The 16698-nt window shown below is 37.7% G+C and overlaps 2 protein-coding genes across 8 annotated transcripts in view; one reads left to right on the forward strand and one right to left on the reverse strand.

The window, feature by feature from the left end:
• clip1a (CAP-GLY domain containing linker protein 1a) overlaps nt 1-8788 on the forward strand; it is a 33435-nt gene extending 24647 nt beyond the window's left edge. For 4 of the 7 annotated variants that reach the window (XM_088293565.1, XM_088293556.1, XM_088293612.1 and 1 more), the window contains 11 exons: nt 2140-2277; nt 3014-3120; nt 3212-3332; nt 3755-3807; nt 3897-3917; nt 4072-4189; nt 4833-4965; nt 5066-5112; nt 6439-6453; nt 7715-7842; nt 8050-8788. In XM_088293565.1, coding sequence (XP_088149691.1) covers nt 2140-2277; nt 3014-3120; nt 3212-3332; nt 3755-3807; nt 3897-3917; nt 4072-4189; nt 4833-4965; nt 5066-5112; nt 6439-6453; nt 7715-7842; nt 8050-8299 — 1131 coding nt within the window. In that variant the 3' untranslated portion in view covers nt 8300-8788. The remainder of the gene's footprint in view (nt 1-2139; nt 2278-3013; nt 3121-3211; nt 3333-3754; nt 3808-3896; nt 3918-4071; nt 4190-4832; nt 4966-5065; nt 5113-6438; nt 6454-7714; nt 7843-8049) is intronic. The other 3 variants (XM_088293586.1, XM_088293595.1, XM_088293604.1) reach the window with 3 other exon arrangements.
• LOC148344126 (leucine-rich repeat-containing protein 43-like) lies at nt 8628-15953 on the reverse strand. Its single transcript, XM_088293623.1, has 12 exons — nt 15823-15953; nt 14617-14835; nt 14397-14507; nt 13576-13715; nt 13028-13266; nt 11913-12076; nt 11675-11840; nt 10622-10761; nt 10200-10271; nt 9783-9974; nt 9613-9697; nt 8628-8947 (listed from the first exon to the last, which is right to left on the reverse strand). The coding sequence occupies exons 1-12, from the start codon at nt 15907-15909 to the stop codon at nt 8805-8807; spliced, it is 1758 nt and encodes a 585-aa protein (XP_088149749.1). The 5' UTR covers nt 15910-15953; the 3' UTR covers nt 8628-8804.
• Nucleotides 15954-16698: the final 745 nt, after the last annotated feature.

Below are 16698 nucleotides of genomic sequence, written 5' to 3' on the forward strand. Positions count from 1 at the left end.
CAATGCGTATTGTCGTTTAATAAAGGAAAAAAAAATCTGATGCGCAGACTCAGCAAAACTGTAGAAATGAGTATGGACGACCTTGACAGCCACATCCGTTAATACAGTGATTCTCAAATAGTGGGGGGCGCGGTGCAATGCTGAGGGGGGCTCGTGTGACCATGCTTTTTTTCCGCCGTACTATAGTACGGCTAAACGATGGTGTTGGGACCGAAAATAATTGAGAAGCACTGCGTTGATACAATACAATGCAATTTTATTTTTATAGCCCATTTCACAACAGATGGAGCCATGAAGGAACAACGTAAAATAAGTTAGATAATGGGAGTGCAACAGGAAAATAATTACCCAAATCTCCTCACTTTAGAAAATTTCCCACTCAGGGACTATTCATTTGATTTTTTTTTTAATATAGTTACTAAATTGCAAAGAGACTTTATGGATGTTATCTTTATTATTGGGATTTTTTCTAATTCAAAACAGACCCGTACACTAATCTTAATGGCATCTAATATAAGAACTGTGTCAGAAATTGTCTTTACTTGTGGAGAATTGGGTAATAATTTAGCAGAATTTAGAGGGTAGACATTAATTCAACAATCTGATCATACCAGTTTTAACCACCGGGATATGAAACAAAAATAAAATAAAACTACTCGCCCTATGAAGGCCAAGAGACAATGTTATGACTAAATTTCTTAAATGTGTATCTGTTTGGTAAATAAGTATGTCTAATTGAGGTATAAATAATTGACCCTTTTGCATGTCGCAGTAGGTTCCAGTTCCTGTCCTATCGCCATCCATCCAAATTGTCGTTTTCTCTGTATATTATTGTGGCGCGAAAGCTTGTTGCATACTGCCGAGAACCGTTGTCAACATTTTGGTTACCTGAACAGAATTTCTGACACAGCTCTTGTTTGTGCCGGTGTACCTAATGAAATGCCTCATGAGAATTCATTTCCACTTTTTTATCCGTTCTGAGTCCACAGAAACATCTATTATGTACACGTTATAACAAGTATTTAATTTGGGTTGTCTTTTTTTTTTTTTTTCCTACCAGAAATATACATACAGTGAACCCCCATTTATCCAGGTGGATACGTTCCAGACCCATTTGAAATACCATGGGTAAAAATGTGTGCTATAGAGAGACCATTTAGTTTTAGCCCGCCCGGATTCTCTAAACTTATTAAAGCACAATTTCAACATAATTGCTTAGCGCCTGACCTGCACAGTTCTCCAAATGAGTGGCAACGTGTTCATTCTCCAAGATGTTTTAGTCATTCCCAGTTAGGGCTGCTCAATTTTGGAAAAAAAATATTAATCACTATTATTTTAGTAATAATTGAATTATTCAAATTATTTCTTCTTTGTGGTACAGGACAAACATGTTTAAATTGAAACCGTGTTAAGAAAAATCTAATTATTTCATCTTAAATTTTTTTTAAAAAGGTGTAAATGTATAAATTTGACTGGTCTAAATAAACCTACTGCATTAGAGTTTACTTTCTATACACAGAACTGTTGTAACATCGAAATAAACAATTACAATAGAATGCCCACATTTTTAACTCAAGTGTTTTCACTGTAGTATTAGACGTTGTCAAATCAATACTATTTTAACAATGTTTTATGTATAATATATACTGCATCTAACAGTTTTTTACGATTATGCCAAATTTGTAATTGTTGAGTGTAATAATCCTAATTGAATTTGGATCAATTACCCAGCCCTACTCGCTGTTGAGCTTCACTGTTAAACTGACACACAAAACGAAAGACAAACGTATGTTTAAACTCCCAACTTAACGCCTTTTGGCCTAATGAACGTTTTTTAACGTAACGCTAATATGATGCGAAACACTATAAGATGGCTTTTAGAAATGAGCGTCTAAACTTTCAAACTCTTGCTACCTAAGCACGCATGGAGCAGCAACTCATACAACTGGTTGTTGATAATAAAAACACACAATCACTTAAAAGAAAAAATCCACATTATAGCGGGGGTTCACTGTATACTATTTGAATTTGTTCTACAATTGAGCACGCTGGGATAGAATCAAGCCATCGCCGTCTCATCTGCTTGCGTAGTCGGTTGCAATTCTAAAACCATGTTCATCATGCTCCCGCTCGCCACAGGCCTCTGAGGCGTCCGGCCAGACCGCCGAGGTTCTCGAGAAGCTGACGAAGGAGCGAGACGCCTTGCTTCAAGATAAGAGTGAAACTCAAGTCCTGCTGGAGAGTCTTCATTCTTCCAAGCGAGAGATGGAGTCACAGGTAAATCTAATGAATTCAAATAAAGCGATTGATGATGAAGTGAGATTTTATTTTTATTTTTTTTCCTCACGTAAATGTTATTGTTAACGCTGGACCGGGACGGTGGGCCGCATGGATAAAATAAAAATAAAAACTTGCATTACTTTTGGTTTATTTATTACAATGCAAAACACAAACACATCTGCGGTGATGTGATACTACAAGTCTATGTTGTTAAAACGTTTTTTATTTTTTATTGCTTTAAGAGAAATAAAGCCACAACAGTTGCCAAATGAAATGTTTTGGTTTTCGGCTTATTTTGGAGCACTACTAATACTAGACTTAAACGATCACGAATAGGATTGACTAAATGTGACAAAAACTATGAAGCATTTTTGTCCAAAAGACTAAGACTAAAAATGTAAAATGCCTGCCAAAAACAACACTGTTTGTGAGCAGAGACTTGATTTCTAAGTACGCTTCAGACCCTTCACTGTTCCAGTGAGTTGAAAAACAAATTGAGCATTTAAATGGAACCTCTGTACCCTAACAAATTTACAAGCATATTTTTATGACAAACATTGCCTGCATCACAAAAAAATGTCTTGATTTTGGAGGAGCTTGATTAATGACATTTCCATTTATTTCACTGGGGAGAGTTGATTTGAGTCATTTCAAGACAACACCGTATTTTTGTCATTCTCACTTATGTATTTTGTTCAAATATTTGATTGGCCTGCATTCATCATCTGTTCAGATGGACAAGCTCAAGCAAGACAAATCAAAGTACCAGCAAGAGCTGGCCGCATCGAAAGAGCAACTTTGTGCCGATAGCCAGAAGCTGGAGAGTCTCTCCCGGGAAATGTGAGCGTGTCCACCACTTACTACTTGGCATTCACCTTCTGAATTTGATGTTTAACAACACAAAACGTCTGTTTTTTTTGCCCATCCTTAGCGAGGAGCTCAAGGAGGCAGTGTCAGACAAGTCACACTCCCTGCAGTCGCTCCAAAACGAGAAGGACAAGCTGACTCAGGATGTTGAGAACAATCACCAGGACCACAGTGAACTTATCAAGGTGTGCCATATGTTCTCTATGCCCACAATATTTGAATGCAATATTTGAGGGGGGGGGGGGGGGGGGTTCCTAGAAAATATTCTGATGATAGGTTAATTTCACATATTTTAACCATGTGCAAATTAAGTACATGTCCATATTTTTTCAGAAATCCTTTATATGTAGTCATTTAGTCATACATTTTGCCCCTTTTTTTGTGTGTGTAATTGTTTTTGAAAATTTCCCTGAAATTTAGTTTTTTTCCCATTTGTGTAGTTTTTCTTTTCTTTGGATTTTATTATAATCAAAAGTGTCTTTATTACTTATGACTGGTCTTTATGGGTATTATAATTAAGAAATGGCATTTTCACAGCATTTCATTTATTATTGTGGTATCAACATAATTTTTTTTTTTAATAAAGATATTTGTCTTTCCCCCTCAGCTCAAGGACGAGCACTCACAACTCCAAGCACAGTTGAAGGAGTTGAAGCAAAGGTATGGCAAAATCACATTTCTTCATCCTTCACCTTTCTACTATTTTAAAAGCACGGAATGCTAATGTTGTCAAACACTTTTTCTCAAAGCCTGCCATGTTATGCCTTCAGGTATTCCAAAGTTGGTTTCTTTAACATTTTTTACTTACATCTCTTTGTTTATTTATTTATTTATTTTTTTTATGAAATGTGTGGACTCAAAGGCAAGGCAGTGTTCCTGTACTAAATGCTGAATGTTGTTGGTTTTTGGGTGTTGCGTGGACAGCGAGAGCACTTTGAAGGAGAGAATGGACAAAGAAAACGCGGCGTTCCAAAAGTCGGTCCATAAAAACAGTGCCTTAGTGTCGGAGAAGGAGCAGCAGATAAACGCCCTTAAGACCGAGGTGAGGCAGAACATCAGAACCGCCATGTTTGTATTTTTTTTGTCTAATTTTTGTTTTTTCGGATACTGTATTTGTATTTTTTTCCTAGAATTTATGAATTTCAGGTCTCCTATTCTTTATCTGCTTAAAATTGTCACATATTTTTTCCAAGTTTGTTAATTTTTTTTACCTTTGTCTAATTTTCATTTCTAATCTAATATTTTTTTGTACTTCTAACGTTTTCTGTTTGTATTTCTTCTATAAGTCTCCTTACTCTTTTACATGTCTAATATTTTTGGCTAAATATTTTTGTATTTTTTGTAATATTTGTATTTTTGTTGAGTTTTTATATTTTTTTTTTCTAATTTGCGTAGTTTTCACCTTCGTACTTTGTTTTTCATTCCTGTTTGTACTTTTCATCTCTTTACCTTAATTTTTCTGTAGTATTTTTGTTCATCATTTAATATTTTTATTTACTTTCTAAAGTTTTTGAGATTGTTGAATTATTTTCTAATTTGTGTTTTGTCTGAATTTCCCAAATGTCTGTCTCATATTCTATTATTATTATTCTACTATTTGTTATTTCCTATGTAATTTCTTAAATCTAATATTTAAGTTTTACATTTAAAAATGTAAGTCTAAATATTTGTGTCTTCTTTTTCAGCTGGCTGCCACGCGTGGCCAAAGTGCCTCAGACCAGACCTTGCAGACAACCATCGCTGCCTTGGAGCAAGACAAAGCTCAGCTCAAGGAGCAAGTGGAGAAGCTTGAGCTGGAGCTGGCCGCTGCACCCTCACGTGCGCTTCCAATTAGGATGCATAAATAATTCACATCATTCTGAATATTGGTGACGTAAATGTTCGTGTGACAACTCTTCGGCCACTCTTGTGTGTGCAGGTGATGGCGTCGTCAACCAACCGAGAGACAAGGACACAGAGGCCGAGGTACGTAACGTCTTCAGGGCAAAAAGCTCTGAATGGATCCTAAGAGCAACTTGTGTGTCATATTGCTTCCCTACCCTGCCACAAGTGCCACCCCTTTTTCTAAACTAGCACTCGTATTTTTGGGGCAGTCGTACGGAACCAAGCTGCTTGTAACATGAGTGAAGTGTTGATTGTTTCAGTATCACGTTTTAGAGAGGCTCAAATAATTCAGGCCACTTCATTAGGTACACTTGCGCAATCTTTTCAAAAGCGGTCTTTTTTGTGACTTTACTTTTTCGGATTATTTATTATTAAATTATTTTGTCCGTTTAGTTATGGTTGAGTGAACAAAAATAGTTTTGTTTTGTTTTTATTACCTTTGCTGTTTTTGTCCAATAAATAATTTTTCTGTTTTACTTTTCTTCCGATTAATTACCAAATCATTTTATTCCGTTTTTGCCCTTTAAAAGAATATTTTTATTTTCAAATGAAATCTGTTTTTTGTAGTATTTTTCATGTAGTATTTTTTTTAATTATTCATATTTTTCTATTCTTCCTCATTTTAAAAACCTCTTTGTATAGTCAAATATTTGTGTCTGAATAACACTATTCAACATTTTCTTTTTTCACATTGATTTAAAAAAAAAAAGTCCTAAATTTTTTCTTAGAACATGTTTTTTTTAAAGTTTTACTTAAAAGCTTACGCAATATAGATTTTACTATTTATTGCCACTTCTAGTTATATTGCTGGAAATAAATTCCACCCGTTTCTGAACCTGAACTTTAATTCAGATTAAGTGCAGAAATTTACTTGCATCTCTGATTAAAAATGTTTTTTGTGTAATTTCTTTTTTATAATTATTTTGTTTCCACCTGCTATTTTTCCTTTTTTGTATCATGTTTAAATTATATATTCTTAACATTAATTTATTTAAAAAATGTACTTGTGGTTTTTATAATGGTTTGTTAAAATTTTACTTGTATTGTTTTTAAAACGTTTTTCCTATTTGTTTAAATATTTTCCCTATTAATCTAACATTTGTACTTTTTTTGGTAGTTTTTGTGCAATATTTTTTAAATTGTTTTTCTCCCCATCTAAAATTGTAATATTTTCCTCAATAGTAATACCCCTTCCCTGTTGAGGTTTATCTTAATCAACGCTCATTTTGTGGGGACTATTGGATGTCATTCGATTGCACAAGTGTGTCTTATGTTGTGTGCGCAGAGCCTCTAAAATGTTCTACTGTGCCATTTTGTGTGTGTGTGTATTGTATTCTAATTTGAACCTGTTATTTTCTTCCTCTCCTCCTTCCACCTAAATGCTGTGCTCTGTCTGCAATGCTGCAGCACCATCAAGCAGCGGTTTGTTAATGTTTTTTGTCAGCTTCACTCATGCATGCGCGCATGTGCCACTTAAAGGAGACATATTTTTTTCACCCCCATTTTAAAACCGTTCCCAGGTATATTGTCTGTGACACACTTTGATCAAAATACCACAGTGATCAAGAATTCTAGACATATTTGTGTTGCAATGTGGCGCATGGCATGACCAAATACAAGTACTGCCGTTAACCAAAGCTAATCTGTCATAACACTGCAGCTCTGCTTACCTTTTGGCACTGACACAATAGTGCCCGGGTCAAAGTACTTCTTTTGTTACGGAACTGAAGCAAGTCTACCTGTTAATTACCACCGCTGTTATATTCCAGATATGTTCTCAGAAATAGGCAGATTCTACAATACTGGCTTGCTTAATTTACAGAAACTCCATAGTCAAAAAAAAAAAATTCCATAATATGTCTCCTTTAAATATATATGAAGTCATCATGGGGGTTCCAAGTGTGTTGGGGTGGTCATCAGTCATTTGTCTTTGTTTGGGCTCACGCTCGCCATCATAACTTGATTAAAAATGACTGTTTAGGGACGGGAATTTTTCAAACTATTGTTGTCCACATTCTTATTTATTTGCAAAGTATATCATTTGTCTCTGTATAGAGCTGTGCAATTAATCAAAATTCGATTACGATTATTACTCTCAACAATTACAAAATCGTAAAAAAAAGGATCATTTCATATATCGGACATAGTGCTCATTTTACAATGTCCAATACTGAAGTGAGTATACTTGGGTTCAAAATTTGAGCATTCAATTGAAATTGTTTATTCAAACTTTGGCCCTTATTTAATCTTTTTATTAAATCATTTTGCTGTAATTTTGCAGTTGTTTTGCCCATTTTTTAATGTATAAATGAAGGGATTGCATTTTATAAACATAAAAATAAGGGATTTGTTTTTTTTATTTTTCTGGTTTGCCCATTTATAGCATATAGGTAATTATACCCTTTTCTACTACACTTAGAAACATTTTATTTTGTTACAAGATTAGATTTTTACACGTTTGAAGTTTTTTTAAATGTTTGAATACTTGATTAATTTCATTGGGTGCGACATAGTCCCTTCTTAAAATAAAATAGTGATATTAGAAGGAATAACATTCAATCTTTGACATTATTCATCTTAAGGATCACTCCAGTGGTTTTCTGCAAATGCCTAGCCCTTGTAATGTGTGTTTTTTGGAACAATTATTTATTTGTTTTTGTTGTTTGGGGGCGGGGAAAAACAGATTGACTTCCTGAATTCTGTCATCGTTGACCTGCGGAAGAACAACTTAGACCTCAAGGACCAGTTGGAGAAAATGGTCGCCGCCGCTCTCAACAGCAACAATGCCAGTGAGCTTGAGGACTACGACGGGTCAGTCACGCACAAACCGCTATCAACATTCCTGTCACAATTAGATGCACTCAAGGACGTAAGGCAGTGCTTCTCAATTATTTTCTTACACGCAAAAAAAAAAAAAATGATTCAAAACTGCACATCTAGTAATATTTGATGAACAGTCAAAACAAATATTAGAAAGTGATGGAAAAATACTAACGTCTATACGATTGTATTGTGCAGGGAGGACAAGGAAAATGGCAAAAAGAAGAAGAAGAAGAAAAAGAAGAAGCCCCCCCCTCGACTGTTCTGCGACATCTGCGACTGCTTCGACCTCCACGACACGGAGGACTGCCCCGCACAGGCGCAGACTCCCGATTCACCGCCGCACACCGCCTACCACGGCAGCAAGGGCACCGAGCGGCCCTACTGCGACCTCTGCGAGGTGTTCGGCCACTGGAGCCACGACTGCAACGATGACCGCACCTTCTGAACACGGCCTGCCTCGGGTTTTCCTTCCGTCCGTCAAAGGAAACTTGAGGACTAAAACGCATTGCCGTTGTTTGCACAGCTTGTCACACTGGTCGCAAAAAGGTTGGGATATTCAGCTGACATCTTTGGCTCAACCTAAAATTCCTGATAACGTTTACAGGAGGGACTGGAGGTGTCACAGACAGCTTGGCAATGAAAAACAGGCCAAATTCTGGTCTCCTGGGAAGGATTTATTCAGAAGTTTCACTTTATGACAAACTTTTTGTGGGTAGTGTATATATAGATATATAATTATCAATCAAATGATTCTATATGAAGGACGCAATGGTGTGACAATTGGGGAGCCATAGTGCATTTTTCTATGCCTGGAAATCCTTTTTTTTATTGAACTTGGGATGGGGTGCATGCAGGCGGAACACTTGAAAGCACTTCCTTGCTTCTTTCTACTTTGGCTTTTCTGTACAAATAAAAGTTGAGTGTTGAAATGAAAGTGAGTGCGTCTTAGCTCAAGAGTTTGTGGGCGCCAGCGGCGCCACTTCAGAGGCGTGGCGCCACTTTTTCAGCTCCACACTCAGCTCCACCGTGGCTGTCTCGGGCCGGGTGGGTGTATCAGCGTCTCCGTCCTCGCTGCCTCGACCTCGGCGCATCCCTGGGAGGAAAAGGGGGGGGAACTGTAGTGATTGAGGCCCAACTTAACATGGTTACCCTTACTAGATGCAACATTAGGTACGTCGGCACCAAACAAATTAAAAAATGTTACAAGTTAAAAAAGAAAACCTTAAAAAAAACGCCGTAACATTTTCTTTTCCTTTTTTTTTGTCAATTTCTCTTTGTACAAATTTTTTCAAACTAGAGTTTAAAATTGTCATGCTCAGTATATGTACTATGTGATGTGATTTTTTTTAAACATTGCTTCTGTTCAGTTTTTTTTTCTCAATCGTGTTAAACTTTTACCCAGAATAGTTTTTCAAATATAATGAAATGACAAAAAACATTGCTATAAAAAAATATAAAACAAAAATAGCTGCAAAAATCATTACACCTAAATAAACATTGCATGTACAATGATGAAGAAAATGTATATTACAACTAATAACTAAAATATATATGCCATTCTATTTGCTTATAATTATATTAAGATTTTTTTTAATCAAAATGTGGCCTATGTAACATACATTTGGTATGTATACAAAATATTTTCAGGGGTTTTTTTTGTTTGCATGATTTCAATGCATAGGTAGAAGTCCTTTGTTGCTGCTTGATTGGGTTGTGCAGGTGTCCTAATATTGCGGCCAGCGTAGTTATCATAATCACCTTTGGCGGTTGCAGTTTTCTTGTTTCCAGCACGGCCTCCTTTCTTCTTGGAATCGTCTTTGGCTTTGTTGTCTGTGGCCCCATCCTTCGAAGACCAACAAGACATCCTCACACGTCAACAATAACTTCTCACTCACTCCATTGGGAGAAGAAAATAAGCGGTAACTCGCCTCATCCGTTGCGGCAGCGTCTTCAACCGGTGGATCTTTGTGCAGGGAGCCAAAGTCACAAAGGACGTCCACTTTTTGGTGTCCGCTGAGAAGGCCGTGAATGGACACGTGTGAGGATGCCACGACAGTGGTCACAGGTGGGTCGGCCACCAGCTCCACCACAGATTTCTTTCGTTTGTCTTTCGCCTTGGCCTGAACAGCGTTCCGAAAAGTGACGCATTTCAATATGTTTGGCTAATAAAACGTTCTACCCGTAATTTGCTTTGCAATTGTCTCTCTCTCCCGCTCACGCTCCCTCTCTCTGTCTCTCTCTCTCTCTCTCTCTCTCTCTCTCTCTCTCTCTCTCTCTCTCTCTCTCTCTCTCTCTCTCTCTCTCGCTGTCTCTCTCTTTCTCTTGATAAAGAGGATGAATCTCACTTTTTTCCCTTTCTTGTCTGCAGCACCTTGCCCGGTAGCGTCGTCTGAGGCCTCAGCGGGCCACGACAGGATCTGAAAGTCAGATGGGAAACAAGAGTTTTGTTTTTTCAGTGATGGTACAAATACTTAATTGCTGTACTCAAATATATCGCTCTACTGTCTTATACTTTTATGGCCTACGTTTGAAAACAGCTATCTGTACTTTGTACTACTTTATACAATACAATACAATAAATCATAATTTTTCAAAATAGGCCTGTTACTGTTATTCTACCTCTGTGGATATTGACACAAGATATAAAAACTGTTGTAAAGTCATTAATAAATGAACATAATTACAATGTGCATATAAAGTAACTGACTGTATTTTTTGCTTTTTGTACATTACAGAGTACAAAGTCCTTTTTCTAAATGCCTCTCACCTTTTCCTGCTCGATAAAAACACGAAATGCTCTGTGGAGGAATTTCTTGAAGCCGCTCAGGTCACGCACGACAAACGTCAGCACGTCACTGAAGTCTACGCAGTCTGCCCACGGCTGAGACGACGTGCTGTATCTTGATTCTGTGACTCAGATGACATGGAAGACAAAGCTTATTTCCCCCAAGTTTCAATTTCACCCTGCAAGGTAAATGGCTTCAGTCCAAATATTTTTTTGATTTATCAGTGGTGGGCAGTCGGTGTGAACAAAGTTTTTTTTTTTTTTTTTTGATGACTTAACATCATATAACATAACATCAATCAAAATGTACATTGTTATATTTGTTCAATGCGTTAATTCTCAACAGTTTGTGCTTATCTTTCCATTTAAATGTTATTACACATGACGTGGGTTATTTAGGTACTGTTAAGTGTGTTAGTTAATCAGTTATATAGGTTACATGTTATTCGGGTGAGTTATTAAAGTTATTACATGTTAGAGATTTGTGGAAAGGAAAGTGTTGGTAAATGTACTATTATGTGTAATGTGCGTGTAAGAAAATATGTTAGTGTGTTAATGTGTTGTAAATGTGTTAAGGTGTTTTCAATTTATTATTACATTTGTTATTACACATTCAAAAAACATGCATCGCCGGTTGATTGAACACTCTAAATTGCCCCTAGGTGTGAGTATGAGCGAGGTTGTTCATCTATGTGTGCCCTGCGATTGGCTGGCAACCAGTTCAGGGTGTACCCCGCCTACTGCCCAAAGATAGCTGGGATAGGCTCCTGCACCCCCACGTCCCTAGTGAGGAGAAGCGGTTCAGAAAATAGATGAATGGAGGGTGTTATTACATCATAAATGTGCTCGTAAGTTGTAATCATGTTATTAAAAGTGTTATTACATGGTAGTATATTATTAATAATTATATGTGATGTTAATGTGCTCTTGAGGAGTATTGATAGCAGAGTGTGTTATTACATGTTTACGCGTGTAATAGATGTGTGTCTTTAGGTGTTAATAAAATTGTGCATTGTATTGAGCTTTTAATATTACCAGAGGAGTAGGCGGAGGCTTGTTCCTGGCTGGCGTCTGCGGCTTTGACCACCACAGTCTCTTTTACAGTCTTCTTGTTTGGAGACTGATTTTGTTCGGGACCCTGGTCCTGACCCTGATCCTGACCCTGACTCTGACGCTTCCCAGCGCCACCACTCACAACTTCCTGCGAAAGGCGACATCTTGCATCTGTGATTGATCGAGCAAGCTGTGTAAAGAGCAGCAGGGTGCGTGGTACCCGGTAGGCTGTGGTCTGCTGACTGAAGAACATGTACGAGATCACGTAGCTGTAACTGACCACCGGGAATTCTGGAGCATCGGGGTCCTCATCCAGCAGCGGATCTGGGACCCCCTGCATCCCACCCACTCGCACCGTGGCCGACGCACAATCCACTAGAAGGTCTGAGGTCAAAGCAAACATAGATGGGAAAATTCTAGATCAGGGAATTGGGGGGCACATTTTGAAGCTCAACGGCCATGTTTGGCTTTTAAAAGGAACGTTTGAGTCTGATTTTGTAAAAGCTTAAATTTCTAAGCCAAGGTACTGTGTATTTAAAATGTGAAAAATATTGAAACGTGATTCATTTTATACGTAAAATATTCATGGCCATTATTTTGGACTTAATTGTTTAGAATGTGTCAATGTCTAATGAACTGACCAATATTGAATACAATAAAAACAATTCAAATGGTTTTGCTAATACTTTTCTATTTCTTGATTTAAATAACAAAATGATTCCTGTGGACTTTTAAAAATTGATATTGTTCATAACTTATTTAAAATGTAATGACATAATTTAATCATTTAATGACAAAAATGTAAAGATGCTTATTTGGCTATTTTTATATTTTACATCAAATTGTCAACAAATCATAACCATTTGTAAATTTTATCGTTTATTATTTACTCATAGTTCAACAATTATTTAATAAAAAATTACATCCAACATTGGAATGATTAAACATTTTTAAATGTCATTATTTAATAAATAAAAAACGAAAATTGGTTTATTTTACTGTTTGTGTTTTATGTAATTGTAATTTTTAATTTTGTTTATATTTTGCGTAATGAAACTTTTTTGTATTTGATTTAATTGTGACTTATTAACCAATTATTTAATAAAACCAAAACTATAAAAGCGTAATTGCTCATTTTAAACTAATTAAACTTTAAACTTTTATTAATTATTCATTTAATAATAATTAACAAATTATTTTTTATTTAAAAAAAAAAAAAAAATTCTTTCCTCAGACAAATTAATCAGAAAAAAACATACATTTCAATGAATTGATTTTGGTGAAAAAAAAATACAAATAAACGAGGATGCGAATCATTGGCGGCTGGACTCTCACGGCTCATGTTGGCCATCCCTCGGTAACGGTGCCGCTCCTCTGGGGCGATCCACGCCGCGTCCAGGTAGGAGAGGCGGGGCAGGGCGTCCACGGCAAAGCCTGGGTACGAGGGCGCCAGCGTGAACGGGTTGCCCTCCAGAACCAGGGTCCGCAGACACGGCAGCGTACCCAGCGCCTTCAGCAGGGGGCGCTGCTCCCTGAAGTCACACTCGCTCAGGTCCAGACACACTAGCTCAGGCCTCACGCACGCACAACACACACGCACACACATGAAAGATTTTTTAGGGCAAGGTCACAAAAAGTATACTACATAAAAACTATATTTAGTGATTAGGGAATGAGTATAATGTATTTTTCTTCTGGCGTGAACAATACAGCTCACTGAAACAAATTGTCGAAATACACTTTAGTTGTATTTAACTTTTCTTTAAGTACGACTTTAGTTCAGCATTCGAAGTGAGTTGAGGAGATTTGTTCATGCAATAAACACAATACGGCTTTGATGCCCTCTGATGGCATCTTGATGGCGAGGTGAGTTGAGGAGCAACCATTGTCTTCCTGTGAGCTGGGTGACGTCTCGATGCGATCCCAGGCGGTTGGCGGCCAGGCCGAGGTATTGCAGGCGAGGGGGCGGAGAGATGGCCAGGCGTCCCAGGGCGCACAGCTGGTTGGCACGCAGCTCCAACACCTGCAATGTAAGTAGGAAAGAGGCCAGTTAGGTCTAGCGTGTTACCGTCCGAGTTATTGTAGTTTGGGAATTTTAATTCGAGTTAGTCTTTATTTCATTTTGAGTTATGTTTTTTAAATTTAGTCCATTTCAATTTGTTTTCACACTGGCTACGTTTGTTTTGATTAGTTTTTAGTTTAGTTTCAAAGTAAGGCTCCAAACTGGGGTTAGAGTTTGAAAGTAGGGCTTTTATGTAGGGTTAGGGTAGAATTTCAAATGTGGGTAAAAATACAAATGTAAAACTTAGCTCACAAGAGCTTTTCTGTAAAACTGTCTCTGTATTCAAAGCTACTTGATTACATCTTAGTCCATTAATTAGTTTTTGCCTTCCCAACCTGACAAACTCATTTCTCGTTTCTTTCCTTGGTACATCTGTTGTCAATGCAGTCTACTGAAGTTTGCCTTCCGTCAAAACAAACACACGAGAGACAGGCATTTCCGTCGCTCGTCAGCAAAACGTGCGTCCGCCAGTGAACGATTGACGGACCGGTCAGTCCATCAGTCTGACATAATGCCCACCTCTACAATGAGGTGTTATTAAATGTTCAGCAATTGGGGCAACTACAACAACACCTTGATTTTGCCGGCATCAGTGCCTTCAATTAGTACATTCTTACAATGCATCAGGAGGCATCGGCACACCTTGAGCGTCCTGGGCAGGTTCTCGGCTGAGATCTCGCAGATGCGGTTGGCGCTGAGCACAAGTTCCTGCAGGTTGCAAAACTTCAGCAGGTAGTTGTCAATCACAGACACCTGAGCAAAGCAAAGCCGCCAATCACGGTCAAGCAATTCTGATGCTTCACATATAGTGGAGAGAAAGGGTCTGCAAAAAAAAAAGGTTTTGGTGGGGAAGCTTCCTTACATCCTTGTCGACGATACGCAGCTTCCTGAAGTAGCTGCAAACGAAGTCGGCGTCCAGTCGCTCGGGCTCCACCACGGCCACCCGCTGGAGGGCGGCGGCCTGCGGGCTCCACGGCTCGTCGTGGTGCCACGGCGAGTGTGGGCAGCTCAGCAGGTCCAGCAGCGTGTCCGTGTCCTCCGTCACTGCTTCAGCCTCACCGATGCCGCCGCCGTCCTTCCTCTTTAAAAAAAAAAAATAAAAACATTTCTTTGCTTACATGTAAAAAAATTTTTTTTTTTAAATGATAGTTTTAAAAGAAAGAAAATGTCATTTTCATGTTCAAAACGTCAGTTATTTTATTACGAGTAATTCTGTTTGGGATTTGGAAGAAAACTCGTTCTAATTGTCAAAACCAGGCTGTGAATTAAATTCATTTTTTTTCATTTTTTTAAAAGTCTAAATAAATTGTATCATATTATAATAGTCGAATCTATTCATGTTTTAAGTTCTTTTAGTTGATACTTTGCTCTGAGTAAATATTTTTTTACTTGTTTTTGCAAATGGTTTATCAATTCTTAATTGTCAAACAGTCATTTTCTTATATTATCCATCAATGTATATATTTTTTCAATTTTTCTAATTACTCCCAGAAAAAGTAATTTTATATTTTTATTTAATTTTCTTTCAAATTTGATATTTGCATTTAATTTTTCAAAATTTCATATAAATGTAATTGTCAGACCATTCATGTTTTTATTTTACATCATTCCCAGTTATTTATTACTCCCACTATTTTTCTTATTTAAACATTTATTGGCAAAGCATGAAGTCATGTTTTAAATCTATTTTAGTATAAAAATATTTTTGTTCACTTTTTGTTGAATCTCATTCAAATGATATTTCACCTTTTTTAGATTGTTTTTTCCCATTAATATAAAAAATTTCCTTAAATTTTCATACATAGTGTCTCGATTTAATACCACTAGAAAAAAATGACTGAAATATGTGAACAATTAAACATATTGTTGGCTGTGGTCTTTAAGTTGAGAAAAGTAAAAAAAAAAGAATCACTGGTACAAATATAACAACATATTCAGATATAATTCCAAATATTTTCCGAAAGTATAGCACCTTAAATAATTCCAACTTGTTATTGTGACTTTCTGTTAGTCCCAAATTTGTTTCGTAAAAAGGCGCCAAGACGATCGCGTCAACTCCCTCTCTCACCCAGCTGCCTTTTCCACAGGGAAACTGGTCGAGGCACAGGCGGCGAATGTGCTTGTCCAGAACGGCCGACAGCGCTACCGAGCTCATCCTGGCCTCTACTCGCTCGCTCTGTGGTCCTTCCTTTCCTTTCCCTTTCCTTCCAGCCGCATTGTTTACCTTTGTAGGCGACGGTTGCTAGGCGACAATGAGAGCGCCTCCATGGTTTGTGACTGGACAGCAACTTTGTCACTCAAAACAATTTAACGCATTTCATTGGTCATTACCGATTCATCATCAAATATTCAAAGTTCAAAGTCGCCCAAAAACGAAAACATTCAAAGCATCTTGTCTCACACACACACACACACACACACACACACACACACACACACACACACACACACACACCCACGCGCACGCACACGAGGCTGAGGCCCTGAGGAGAATGAGATACACGAGGTTGGGACAAGTCTGCTGAAGGTTTTGCAGGAGTGGGAAAAGTCCAAATGCAATTAAGATATCAGCAAGATCACATAAGTAGAATGGTAGCGGTGTTTTCTTTAGGGGTCTGCACACGTAGATAATTTGGGCTCAGTGGCAAGGAACAGACAGTGCTCTTTCCCAAGAAATTAGAAATTTGCTAAGGCATGCGCTCGCAGTTTCTCCGGTGCTGGCGAATGACCCGCGGGATGGAAGAGCCGTCCACCACCACAACCAGCAAGACCCAGTACGTGCAAACATTAAATCCAAGTACCCGTTCCAACGTGCCTAAAGTTCATTGGGAACTGTGCGGAAGGCTCACGATCAGCAGCTCTTGTCTGGACTCTATCCTTGAATCATTCCATTTAGCACAAGTCATCAGTAAATTAAGGAGCAAAAATTCACAATAATTATGTT

This window comes from Idiotropiscis lumnitzeri, chromosome 1 (genome assembly GCF_059441095.1).
Source record: "Idiotropiscis lumnitzeri isolate Australia: NSW breed Sydney's pygmy pipehorse chromosome 1, RoL_Ilum_1.0, whole genome shotgun sequence".
NCBI lineage: Eukaryota > Metazoa > Chordata > Actinopteri > Syngnathiformes > Syngnathidae > Idiotropiscis > Idiotropiscis lumnitzeri.

Excerpts from the sequence above, each read along its gene's own strand:
- LOC148344126 (XM_088293623.1), bottom strand. The coding sequence starts at position 15,909 with ATGAGCTCGGTAGCGCTGTCGGCCGTTCTGGACAAGCACATTCGCCGC. Across the intron at positions 14,508-14,616 it reads TGCGTATCGTCGACAAGGAT|GTGTCTGTGATTGACAACTA; the intron begins GTAAGGAAGCTT and ends TGCTTTGCTCAG. Across the intron at positions 10,762-11,674 it reads AGCCTCCGCCTACTCCTCTG|AATCAAGATACAGCACGTCG; the intron begins GTAATATTAAAA and ends TCTGAGTCACAG.